Source organism: Nyctibius grandis, chromosome 29, assembly GCF_013368605.1.
Source record: "Nyctibius grandis isolate bNycGra1 chromosome 29, bNycGra1.pri, whole genome shotgun sequence".
NCBI lineage: Eukaryota > Metazoa > Chordata > Aves > Nyctibiiformes > Nyctibiidae > Nyctibius > Nyctibius grandis.
In genome coordinates this window covers 296,350-309,578 of record NC_090686.1, presented here as the reverse complement: position 1 = coordinate 309,578, position 13,229 = coordinate 296,350, and the positions used below count along the sequence as shown (strand labels likewise).

The following is a 13,229-nucleotide window of genomic DNA, read 5'->3' as shown; positions in this document are numbered from 1 at the left end:
TGACCACTGCCCGCGCTGGCATCTCGCCAGCAGCCCACAGGGCAGCGGCTAATTAAAATTAAAAGCAAACCAGCGTTGCAAATACTACTCATAAGGAGAGCAAGGGATGACACGGGGACATTAGCGTGTCCCTGCAAGTGATAATGTGGGCTGAGCATCCTCCGGCCCCATCCTTAGGCGTGAGTAGAAATGTGGCCCATGGGCTCATCGTGAGCGTGTTGTCGATGTTGATGGCAAAAGGTTCGGGGACTTTTGTTCCTCTTCCTTGTGATTTGCAGGCATATCTGACGCTTTGCTGTTGCCACACCGAAGGCCCGGAGGAGCCCTCAAGCTGGGAGAAGCCGGGAGGCTGCGGCAGGCGCGGGCACCAGCTGGTTGCAAGACCGCGGAGATGCGGTACTCAAATCAGCTGCATCCTTTGAAAACCACCCCAAAAGCCGGCCACAGAAGATGCTGACGCCCTCGGTAGCCCCTCTCCCATCCAAACCTGGCAACTCCCCGAGCGAGCCGTCTCCCAAAGCACAGAGCTGAAGGGCCGGGGCTGCTGTCTGGATCCCTGGACATCCCACACGTGCCCTCCCCTCGCTCCCCTGGGCACAGCCGCTCACCTTCTGCCACGTCCCTTAACCGAGGGACCTGTACCCAGTGCCGCCAGGCAGTGGGGCAACGGCATGTTCCTTGTTGCCTTCATCTTCCCAAGCCAAGCCAACTCTCCAAGCCCACCCGCCCCACGAGCATCCTCCCCAGCAGCACCCTGCGCCCGCAGCTGTCGCGTCCCACCGCCTCTACGCTCACACAGCCAATAAGAACCACGAATTCAGGTTTACCAAGCCCAACAAGGGTGAAATTCATTCATATCCTTAACCATCACCTTCATCGCTCCCACCACCACAGACCCAGTCTGGAGCAAGCCTCAGCCGGGTTTGCATCTCCTTCTCTACGTGGGTCTTGAAGCGAAGCAGCAGAAGGGTGGGGGTATAGGGGCCGACAGCCACACCACAGCTTGTCGCTGGTAACAGCCCCCCATGTTCTGTGTAGGAGGCACAGTACTCACGATCGTAACCCTTGCTCTCAGCTAACTCTTCTTTGTGTGGGGGAAATACATATATATATATAAAAATTCAGTTTAGCCCCATGGCAGTACAGTAAATTATAAATTAAGCAGCAATCTCAGTGACTCACACAGCGCAAGTGAGAACACGCTCACAAGTCCCAAGGCGAAGGAGTCCTGGATTGCAGCGCGAAGGAAGGGTTTTTTCTCGTTTTTCTACCCCACCACTCTCTCAAGAGCCTGGGAATAGCTATCAGCTTTCTGCACACCATTTGTCTCGCTCAGGGAGTTTGGGGGTTTTTTCATCCCGAGTCCCACTCACACAAACCCACCGGAGGCAGCGCACCTCTCTGAAGCATAACGGGCTTCCCACCTGGCTTATTGCTCTTCCTTTAGCAAAGAGCGGATAGAAAAGCGTTACAAAAAATATCTCTCTTTTTTTTTTGGTATTTCCAGCCTGTCAATCAACAGAAGCCTCAGCAATGGCAAAAGAAAAGCCTCCTGTGAGCTGGCCCTTCTCCGGGCCCTGCAAAGGGAACAGAGCAGATGGAGAAGCAGAGGACAGAAGCGAATAATTAAGGCAAAAATCCTTTCCCTGAAAACTCCTTCCACCACGAATCGCAGCAGAGCTCCTCAGTCGAAGCCTTCCTCACTGTAATCTCTGCCTGGCAGGGAGCTGCTGCGCAGCGTAACCTCGCACCCGGCGCGGGCAGGACTCGGGGCAGGGCACCGCTCCGCACAGAGGATCCTAATTACGAGTTTCAAGCAATCTGAATTCATAATTGGCCAAGATTTTACCCGGCAGATAATGCTCTGCTGTCCTAGGCGCTTGCTTTATCTAGGTCAAGCCATTAGCTTTGCTCTTAATCTACATACATTTTTAATTTGATCTTTCATGTCGATTTTCAGCCAGCAAGCCGGGCTGACGGACTTCTTCGCCACTGATTGCGTTCAACAGCTCGACCCTCCCTGAACACACGGAGAGGGAAAACAAGCACCAAACCCCTGATGCCCGTTGGCTGCTCATAGCCAAGCTCTCACGTCCGGAGCGCCCGCGCTGCCCGTCGGGCTGGGAAGCGGAGCCCGGGCCGTGCCATGCCAGAAGGGCTGCCCAGCGCGGCAGGACGGGCAGCCCAAGGCTGAGCAAGGACACGCCGAGTGGCGCGCACCCCAAAAGACACACTCAGGTGGCACCCCAGGACCTCCGAGAGCTCGTGCCAGGGGGCTTTTGGGCAGCCAGTGACCTTTAAGGTGAGCTGCAAGAGGACGAGAGATACGAAGATGCCTTCAAATGTGCCACGTTAATTCAGGTCCGCTTCCTGAAGGCACCACCCGGTTCTCCTCCCCGCCAAGCGGGTACTGGAGTCACCTGCTCTGCACAGACGTAATTCCATCACCAAATGACTCCTCAGCCGGCAGCATGCCGAGTCCCTGCCTGCAGAGCCCAGCACGTGCCCTCTCCCAGGGCTCTGGCTGCGCTGCCCAGCCTGGAGCAGAGACACCTGCACCCTCTCACCAGGTAAATACTAATACGAATGCCACCTTGCCCGGCGAGGAGGAGGGAAGGAGAGTTTCCTTCTCACCCACCGCAGCTGTAAATGAATAGAAGGCGGCAGCACAAGGCAAGCGCTGCTTCTGGCTGAAGGGACGAGGCTGTCAGCGCAGGATTACCCGAGGGTCTCGGCACCGCGGGTCACGCTGCTGCAGGACCCGCTCGAATAGGTCACTGCAAGCAAACGCCAGAGCCTCGGAGCAAGCGGAAAACACGGGGGGAAATCCAAGCGCTTAAAAGCACAGCGGCTCTGGCTCACCTGCCCACCGGGTCCCTCGGGCATCACTCGCTGCCTGCCCTCGCCCAGGTACCTCATCCCCCGCACCCGCTTCAGCGCAGCGCTGGGAAACAGCCGCTCTATCGCGAAGCACTTTTCTACCCAAAGAGCTGTTTTTCCCTTCCCGCGTGGTCTCCGTCGCTGACAACCCTTGACGTGGAGCCTTCCCCGGGAAGGAGGATGCCGCTGCATCCACCCCAGTTGGGAAAGCTCCTGCGCCCTGTGGGAGACCCCAGCGCTCCAGCCACCGCCCCGTCATACCTGGTACCCTCTTAAATTCAGACGCTCCCTGACGCGGGCTCCCGTCTCACAACGAGGGCCGGGCTGCGAGTCCCAGCGCAGGGGAGGGGAGCTGGGAAAACCTTCTCTGTCCATCTCAAAACCAGGTGGATGCTTTCGCCGCAGACAATCTAGCGGCATTGGACGGCCAGGGTTGAAAATACCTGCAGTTCACCCTGCACTGTCGGCATCCCGGCGTTCGCAACATCCCTGCCAGTGGCTGTTCGAGCTGGCAGACGCCAGCCCACGGCCGAGGCACAGAGCACGGCAAATGGAGCCGCTGCGATGGACGAGCCAACTCATGGGCTTGAAAGAACCAGGTGCCCGGCTCACACTTACCGGCTTCTTTATCATATAAACAAGGGGAGTTGAAGATGCACAAAATAACGAGCCATAATATGTGTTAAAGGGATTAAGGATGGTTCCTAAAGCCCCTTGAGGTGTACAACACGGTATGGACAGATCGCTGCAGAGCCGCCATGGGAGAGCCACGCTGCAGGCACACACTAGAGATTTGTGATGTCAAACAAGCTGGGAGGGGAAGGGGTCACTGGGAGATGGTTCAGGGTTTAAACACAGCGGTGTGGGTTCCAGGCATTCAGCTCTTCTAAAGAGGAAAAAAAAAGTCCCCCACCAAAGGCTTTTGGGGAAAGCACAGCCCTTTCGACAAAGTGAAATTACTCGCTTCAAAACCCAATTTTCTGTCAAACCAACCGACTTGAAAGGTGCTTCCAGCTCGCTCCAGCTACGGGATCAAAGCTGGGGATTCAGAGCAGCTGCTCACAGCTCGGCGCCCAAGCGTAGCGCGCATCTCCACGAGCAGGGGGGCTGCAGCGTCCCTCGCCAAGGACTTACGGAGGGAACGGAGGGGGCAGAGCCCTGCCGCGGGCACGGGGGCTCTGGGCAGGGCAGCGGGAGCAGCCAGCTCCGTCGGCCGCAGGTCCTGGGCAGCAGCGTCCCGCCAGCCCCCACCCCAGCACATTTTTAGGGATTTCAGGTATTTCAGATACTCGCAAGGATTTCAAGTACCATCAGAGAGCGCGTTGTGGTCTGAGCTATAGGCTGAGCCTTTATGAGGACAACGACACAAAGCACTAATGCAAATCTTGGCTGTGCTGGTGAAGCTCGGCATCGACCCCGTGCAGCTCTTGCCGTGGAGGCAGAGCATGAGGAAAACAGGACGAACAGCACAGACAGAACGTTCCCAGCAGCGGAGAGCTTCCCTCCCTGTCCAAAATCAGACTGTTATTTAACAAAAAAATGGTGTTCTGGCAACCTGCAAGACTTGGCTGGTTGAAGAAGCAATTTGGGTTCTCAAGGGTTTTTGTCTTCAGATGACTTTGCCTCGTTAGCTGACACGGGCCGGGTTAGGGGGAAAATATTAAAAGGGTTTTAATTTCTATCCCCGGCTTTCACTGCGTGCAAATGTACATGGCCATTTCTTTCTAACGTTTCCAATTTGCTAATTGAGACATTTCCTCATGGAAAAAGAATGTCCTGGGCTACGGGCCGGGCTGCTGGCGCTGCTCCGCACACCGGGGCAGGCTTAGGTGAGGCGCGACGCAGCGACGAGAGGCACGTTGGGGTCTGGAGGTGACCACCGGCCACCGTGGAGCCGGCTGCCCTGCGGGCACCCACCGGCACCGGCACTGCTCGGCAGCACCCGCTGGCAGGCAGACCTTGAGGCTGGACCGCGGTGGGACAGAGTGAGGTACAGGACATCCTACGGCGTGTTCCTCCTGCCGCTGCAGATGTGCAAGGCACGTCACTGGGCAAGTCACAGCAGCTTGGGAGACTTTTGGACAAGGGCAGGTGGGAAACCAGCCTGGGAAACTGGACATCTAGGAAGATTTCTTTCCAGGCATCAGGTTGTTTTGTTTTTTTTTTAAAAAAAAGGGGGGAAAAATAATCTGGCCTGCACATAAAAAATAAAAAAGTCTTCCTATTTTTGCTAGAGTGATAGAAGGATTTCTTCTGCCCTCAAATCACAAGAGTGGACAAATCGATTTCGTTCAAAACATTAACAAGACAAAAAGCCAAGAAAAGCACTTTTGGGTCAGAAGAAGCCCAGAACATTCAGGGAGAGAGGACAGAGGAAGAAGCAGCTGGAAACACATGGGAAAGGTTATAATGGGAACATGACTGCTGCCACAGCTACAGGCTCACCGGCGTGACCTCTAATGGGACCAGCTATATTTTTTTTAATATTGAAAAAAAAAAAGAATTAAAACCATTTTGCAGACTCATGCGGAATGCACAGGGGATGGAGAGGGATTTCTGACTTTATATAGGTCAAACATCATCCGTACGGGTTCACATCACATTCAGCACAACCACAGCCACTGCATAAAAAACGAGCTTCAAACCGCCCCGGTGGGACCCCTGGGAAGTCGGCTCCCTCCAGCCTGAGGAGCAGCAGAACACAAACCCCTTCAGATCGATAGGGGCTGTGAGCGAGGGGGGTGGGAGAGCAACGGCCCATTTCTGCTGCTTCAGCTCGGGGGAAATTAGGACGGAATACGTGGGCTGTCGTAGGGAAGAGGGTCCCCACCACGGGAGCTCCCCGCTGCTGGGGATGCAGCCCAGGATACGGCTGGCTTTCTGGGCTGCGAGCGCACATGGCCGGCTGACGTCCAGGTTTTCACCCACCAGCATCCCCAGGTCCTCCTCCAGAGGGCTGCTCTCAACCCATCCACCTCCCCTCGCTTCCCAGGGTCTGGCCCTCTCCTCTCTCACAGCGGAGAAGCTTTGAGCAAGCCGGCTCAAGGAGGACATGAAAGGGCTCCCTGGAGCACTTCCCAGGGCAGAGCAGTCCCCAGGCACGGGCAGAGCCTGCCGGGGAGGTTTTGTGGGCAGCAGGAGGGTTCCCACGTGCGGCAGGCTGGAAGGCTGCAGAGCCGCCTTCCACAAGGATGTGCCCACAGCCCGACCCGTCCTGCTCCCATCCTGACCCATCCTGCTCCCATCCCAACCCGTCCTGCTCCCATCCCGACCCGTCCTGCTCCCATCCTCCAAGGGGGCTGAACAGGCATGGCCCAAGCGCAGCAGCCTCAAGGAATGATGCTCACAGGTACCCCGGGCCACTCTTTGCCACCCCAGCTCTCTGATGGGACAGGACAAACCCTGGCAGAAAGCCACGCTCCTGGGGCAACAGCCACAGGGCACCTCGGTGCCCGATGATGTTTCACTGCCCGGGCAGAAGGTCCGATGCCTGGGCCTGGCACACACGCCCCAGCAGGAGAAAAATAAGATAGCAAAGACTTTGCTCTAATTGTGCGAGCAAGACCCAGCCCAGCCTCCTGGTAGCGGCGACCTGGAGGAGCCCACCAGCTCCATCCTGCCGCCCACGTACCCTTCAGGAGTTGTTTGGCTTAAATAACTTGGGGCACCCAGAACCAGCTTCTGCTCTGGCCACCGTCCCTTGGCAAACACCAGCCTCGCTGCAGCCACGCCGGGCGCTTACCTTCAGCTTCTCAAAGCGGTCGCTGAGCGATGCCACTTGGTGGTCCCGGTGGCGGCCCACCAGTTTACATAAGGCACAGATGAGCTGGTCGTCAGCGACACAGTACATGTTCACCTTCTCGTTCTCGTGCTCCAGGCACGTGAGTCCTCGGAAGTGCGCGTCGGGCACGGGCTCCACCAGCCGGTGGCTGGTGAAGGGCTTCTTGTTGGGGTGGGTGGCCCGCAGGCAGCGGTCGCAGTAGGACACCTCGCAGGTGATGCACGTCTTCACGGCGTCGCGCGGGGGATCCTGCTCGCAGAACTGGCAGGCGATCCTCTCACCGGCCACGGACATGGTAGGGCTGTTGCGGTACGTCCTCTCGCGGCGGCTCTCGCTGGGGGAGTTGGGGCCGCTCAGGGATGCCTTCTGGAAGCGGTCGATGATGTTTTGCAGGGTCACATTCCTCTTGAGGCCCTCCAGGCCCCGGTGGTTGAGGGAGATGACATAGCGGCACGTGGGGCACTGGAAGGCGGTGATGGGCTCAATGGACTCGCTGGAGGAGCAGCTGGACACCAGGATGCGGTGGGCGCAGCTGAAGCAGAGGCTGTGGGCGCACGGCAGCAGGAGGGGATCTTCGAATAACTCCAGGCAGATTGGGCAGGTCAATTCTGACTCCAGTGTTTCCATCTTTAGTTAAAACAATCCTGATTCAGCATCAAAACCCAGGGAAGGTGGTCTGGTACCTGGGAGAGAGGAGAGCAGAGACGTGAGACAGCGGCTCGCCCGGGCAGCTCCTCTCCACCAGAAACAGGCGCCCGGGACAGCCAGGCACGTCACCCCTGCAACACCCCAGCGTTCTCTGCACCCCAACGCTGTCCCCACTGCCCAGCCAGGCTTACGCCCACGCATCGGTGTGGCTGAAGCATCCCACCCTATCACCCCCCTGAGCCGGGCCACCGGCTCGGCCCAGCGCCCAGAGAGGCTGTGCGGGACCGGGGAGCTGCTCAGAGGGGAGGGGAGAAGGGGCAGCAGCAAGTTCCTCTCCATCACCCCCCACCCCAGCCAGGGAAGAGGACTTGGACAGCGAGGCTGAAGATGAAACCACACGATTTCACGTTTGTTTTCGTGAGCGCTGCCCAAGCCAGGAGCAGGGGCCATGCTGGTTTCCCACGCATAAAGGCTCTGCCGCACAGCAAAGACAAACCCCTAACTATCCCCTCTAGCAGCCACTCAGTCCTGTCTCCTCCTGGTGAAGGGGAAAAGGTGAATCAGGTCCTGGAAACTCTGAGCAAAGAGGGTCAGGAGCTCTAATGTACCGTCCTCCTGCCTGTCGTGACAGCTCTTCCCAATTGCCTGAAATAGGGTTTGCAAGTGCCTGGAGGAGACCTTGAGCTCTGCCCTGCATCAGCTCGAGGGGCTTATCAAATTAAGCGACTGGATATTCAGATATGTTAATGCTGCAGCAACCTCATCAAGGCCTGCCCAAATGCAGCCTCGCACACACGTACACACACACACACTTCTCCCTCCTCCCCAGTACAGACAGTGGAAAAGCAGCTGCGTCCAAGCAAGCAGAGGAGCACGAAGGCTCCCCCCAGCCTCCTCCCTGTGCTCTTCCCAAGCCTTGGAGCCCATCCTGGGAACGCGGCGGGGAGGAAACGCCGCTGGCCGCCTGCCCGGGAGCTCTTGCACACGCTGCCGCCGCGGCCCCCGCACACCCGGACCCGCAGGACCAGGGGTGTCCCTCTGCACGGCCATCACCCCCCATCACCACCGCTGCAGCTCCCTGGCACGTCCTTTGGGGCACTCGTGCTTTGAAAGCTCACAGAGTGCCTTTGAGTCAGGGCTGGGCCCTCGCCTTGCCGGGATGCTCTGGGCAGAGCAGCTGCCTCGCCGTAAGGGCCCGACGCTCCCGACTGCACGTACAGCCCGGCACGGGGAGCAGAGCCCCTCACCACCCCGATTCACCACGGATCCTCTCCAGCCAGCACAACACGAAGGAGAAAAAAAGTGAAGGACAAGAGCAGGATTTGTTTCAGACTCTGATCAACATCAGGAAAATTATTTAAAAATAAGGATTGGTGCAAGCAGCTCTCCAACAGCCCCAGCCGGGCAGCGGGAAGGCCGCGCATCGCCGGGCCGGGCTCCCATGGAGCGGACGCCGCACGCTGCGGCGAGCTCCCACCTGCCTTCAGCGTGCCCGGCTTCACTGCCATCCCAGGCGGAGAGATACACAAAGTCTAAACAGCCTTTCGCTTTGTTCCTGAGGGCCGTTCTTATGTTAATCTTGTTTTCCTTGCTGGGACAACATCCCTTAGATCTGAGATAACCGAGAGGAGCCTCAGAAGCCAGGCTGGAGCGAAGCAGCGACGAGGACGCTCGCCCAGAGACGCACCTGGGCGAAGCAGCCGGCGCTGCCTTCGAAGCCTTTCATGCCTCTTACTTTGATGTTCGCTTTGATGTCCAGGACTGACGTGGCACGAGGAATAGCTGATTAGATTAAAATCTGCTTTGTTTAGAGTCATTAACTCCCTAAATATAAAAGCTATGAAGCATTAACACTGTTTACAAACAGCCCCGTGTCCCTCGTGCCCCAGGGTCAGCCGGCCCCGGCCCGCGGGGAAGCGCCTGGCAGCCGGCGCTGGGCAGGGCTGCGACTACGAGCAGCAGCGGTTTAACAAAGCCGTAACATAAAAACAAACATTTTTGTGGTGGAAACGCCTGGGTGGGATTTCTCCCATTGCGTAACTCTTGGAGGCACGCAGTGTCCTCGCAGCGCGCCCGTGGGGTGCCCTGGCTCGGCTCGATGGCAGTGTCGGGCAGCTTTAGGTGGGTGCTGGCTGCTGGCGGGGACCCAAGCTGCTGGGGGTCTGTGCCGCAGGCGAGGTGCGGGCAGAGCGCCCACCACGCCATGCCAGCCCCGTGCCATGGAGTTCGGATACCAAAAAATCAATACAGAATCACAGAATCAGCCAGGTTGGAAGAGCCCTCTGGGATCATCGAGTCCAACCATCGCCCTGACACCACCATGGCAACTAGACCATGGCACTAAGTGCCATGTCCAGTCTTGTCTTAAACCCCTCCAGAGATGGTGACTCCACCACCTCCCTGGGCAGCCCCTTCCAATGCCTAATGACCCTTGCTGAGAAGAAATGCTTCCTAATGTCCAACCTGAACCTCCCCTGGCGAAGCTTGAGGCTGTGTCCTCTTGTCCTATCACTAGTTGCCTGGGAGAAGAGGCTGACTCCCACTCCGCCACAACCTCCCTTCGATACATCGTATCTGCCTTTAAAACCAATGGCTGCAGCTTCTTTCCATTTCTTGGGCTTGGCCACAACTGCACCTGGGGGTTGGTCCCCCTGCCCATGGGCAGACACAGCGCAGGGAGCACCGCAGCTCCCCTCGAGCCCTGCGAGTTACGGGTTGGATTTATTTAGGATGCAGTTGTCAGCGCTCTGCAGGCACCAACGTGTAACTGCTGTGTAACTGCACACGGTTTATCAGGCTAAAAGACCCAGGCCCATCCAGCGCTTGGCTTCGCTGCCATTTGGCAGTGACAGGTCCATGTGCCTCGTGCATGGTGAGCATCAGCCTTTGCCGGGCCAGGCACAGCAGCACCCACGTTCCTCAGCCTTCACAGAGCATTTAAACCCAACAACGTACGTCTGCAGGTCCCATCATCCCCTCCAGCACCCCCCGATCTCTGCCAGCCCTCACTTTTACCAGGGTTTGTGAATTCCGCCTGAAATTCCCCCCAGTCCCCCCAGCACCAAACCCGGGCACGGCTTTGCCAGCCCTCCAGAGCCCCACACTGCAAACAAAAACCCCTCTCTACACCTGCCTACGCAAATGCTAACTCTTCAGGTTGATATTTCCACACCAAGTCTGATTTCTTTTTTCCCCTTTTTTTCCCCCATCCTCTTTTTTTTCTCCCCCGAAAAGCTTCAGCCCGAATTGCTCAGCCACTTCCAAGAATGAGGCTTAAAAAAAGCTATGTTGCTCCACCCGTACATCTAAAAAAGAAAATAATAATAAAATATGGCAACCCTTTCCTTAATTGGCTCCACGACAGCAGGATATAAAATCTGGGCAGCAGTTGTCTGTGTGCTTTTTGTTGTCCTCGGGAAAATTAGCTCGAAACTGGATTGCTGCTCAGGGAAAAATAACCCCCCCATCCAGCAGCCCCGCCACATCCCGTCCCCAAAGAGCCCCGGCTGCCCAGCGCAGCCCCAGCCCCTGCTCAGCAGGACCTTCCAGCCAATTTAGACCCAGCTCCAGCTCATCCAGCCAATTTAGACCCAGAGCTACCTATTTTTTCCGTGCTCACCTCACAGCCTCGCCACGCTGGTGCGTGAGGAGCTGCTGTGCATATTTAACGCTAAATTTCAAGCTTAAAGCCCCAGATGGCACAGAGCATCCTTGGGCCGGGCCGCCGCTGCAGCACGAGCCCCTTCGCTTGCTCTTTCCTCCCAGTAAATCCGAACACATCGAACAGGATTTGGCCTTTCCTCCCACAGCTCCTGCCTGAACGGTTTCCGTAATAACTCAGCGAATTTGTCCAAGGCTTTCTGAGAATCCAAATAACTCATCTCCCAACTGCTCTCCCCAACCACCTTATCGCAGTACTGAAAACAGATTAAAAAGAGCCCCGAGTCCACTGGATTTCCTGTATAAAAGCCACGTGTTGTCCTTAACTCATCACACCGAAGCGCCGGCATTTCCACCACGAGCTTTAATTATCTTCTCAGCCAATTTGCTCGGTGCTAAAAGCAAGCTGGCTGCTCTGTAATCCCCACAGTTCTTCGCGTACCTCTTTAAATGAAGGATGGAGCAGAGGAGGCTGCGCTCCCGTGCTGCAGTTGTGTTTAATGAGAGATTACTTTTGCCGGCAGTTCAGCCGCTTCATTGTTAAATTCCTTCAGAGGAGCTGGCTGGACCCACCGGGCGCCGGCGATGTGCTCTTTCATTTCTCTGTTTGCACAGTGCCTTATTCCCCCGGGAATCATCTTCATCGCTGCCGATGGTGTCTTGACTGATGGGATGAAACGGTTTCACTTCACCACAACACCCTCCTCCTCCCGAACATCTCCCGTCGGGCTCCGACCTGGGAAGGGTCCTGCGACCCACTCCCTGCCTGGCACAGCTGGCGGGTGCCCCTCAAACACCCCTGCAGCTGGCACAGCTGGTTTTGGCTGGGTGCCCCCCACCCCAGCCTAAAAAGGGGATTACTCCCAATGTGTAAACTCTGCACAAGCCTTAGTAACCAGCACGCAGGCGCTGCCCCAAGTCAGGGCGCTCCAGCCCCGCCGTCAGCATCACCGGTCCAGCACCCAGTGTGCCCAGCACCCAACACGCCCAGCACCCAGCACTCCCTGCCATCCCTCCCCTCCTGCCAGTGCCGGAGCTGAACACTTCCCATTGTTTTAAGCGGCTCATAACACTTCTTCAGCTGTGCGGAAACCAATCGATGATGCTATTTGTTCTGGTGATGCCGTGAAACCTCCCCACCTGCAGCTGCCCCCGGTCTGCCCGGTGGGAAATGAAGAGCCACACTCCTGCGGGCCGGAAAACCGGACGTGGGAAGGGCTCATGGCAACAGGAGGGCTTTGGGCCAGACGTTAAACCACCAGCTGGTGATGTCCTATTTGTCTGCCTGACAGGACTGCAGTGTAGGATGAAGCACGAAGGTTGTGGCGGTGTTTGAAGCCAGTCGTGACTGCACGAGGACACAAGCCGTCGCCCAGCCGTGCTCCCCGTGCAGCGGTTACTGGGTGCCAGCCTTGCAGCACATCGCTGGGATTCCGTGGAGATCTGGAAACCCCAAACCCCTCAGCACCCACAGCAGTCCTCCGCTTCACCCGCAGAGGCAAAGCCTTCGGCGTGAGCCCAGCACTGCTCACGCTTTGGAGGAGCTCAGGGAGCAGAAGCAGCTCCAAGGAGCTTGTCTGAGGGTACCCGCATGGGGCGAGGATGCTCCGGCCAAAGCCCACGAGGTCTCTACCAGGGAGAGACCTCACCCACCTCCACAACATCAGCGAGGCAAGCACCAGAGCTCATCTGTTTTTTCCTCCAGTTACATCCTGGTTGAAGGGAAGATTTTAGCTCTTTCCCACAAACAGTGCCCGGCTCAGCAGCTCGGCGAGGTGACAGCTCCCAGCGCACTCCCGCAGGACCTCGGCACAGCACGTGCCCACCGAAGGCTCCCATGGGATCCGGCATTTGGCGTTTACGTGCAAGGCAGATCAGGTAGAGGTTTCCTGCAGTTTGCTCACCAGCTCTGACAGCCCCGAGAATCGCACCACATGGATCTCTCAGCAGCTGGAGCAGTTCAAAGGAACCCCACGCAGCAACGGGGCACGTCACCTGCCGGGAGCCTCCGGGGGCACTTCCCCCCGCCATGCGTGGGAACCTTCCCCTGCTGCCTCCTGCGGTGGCCTGGGCACAGACAGGACACAGAGATGTGGGGGCATCTCTCCGGGCCCCTCCGATTCAGCAGGTCCCTGGACTGCAGCACAGATGCTTTTGCTTCCTATCGAACCCCGCAGCTCCCCAAGGCCCGCGGCAATCAGTCAAACGTGGGACGGCAGCAGCCAGGCTCACCCTCCGGCAGGCAACTGCGCCTCCTCTC

General features: G+C 57.6%; 1 protein-coding gene across 1 annotated transcript in view; it reads right to left on the bottom strand.

Annotated features, from left to right (window-relative positions):
• Positions 1-13,229, bottom strand: part of MID2 (midline 2) — a 60,518-nt gene that overhangs the window by 36,163 nt on the left and 11,126 nt on the right. Inside the window, exon 2 of the mRNA XM_068419843.1 lies at positions 6,623-7,344. Coding sequence (XP_068275944.1) covers positions 6,623-7,288 — 666 coding nt within the window. The 5' untranslated portion in view covers positions 7,289-7,344. The remainder of the gene's footprint in view (positions 1-6,622; positions 7,345-13,229) is intronic.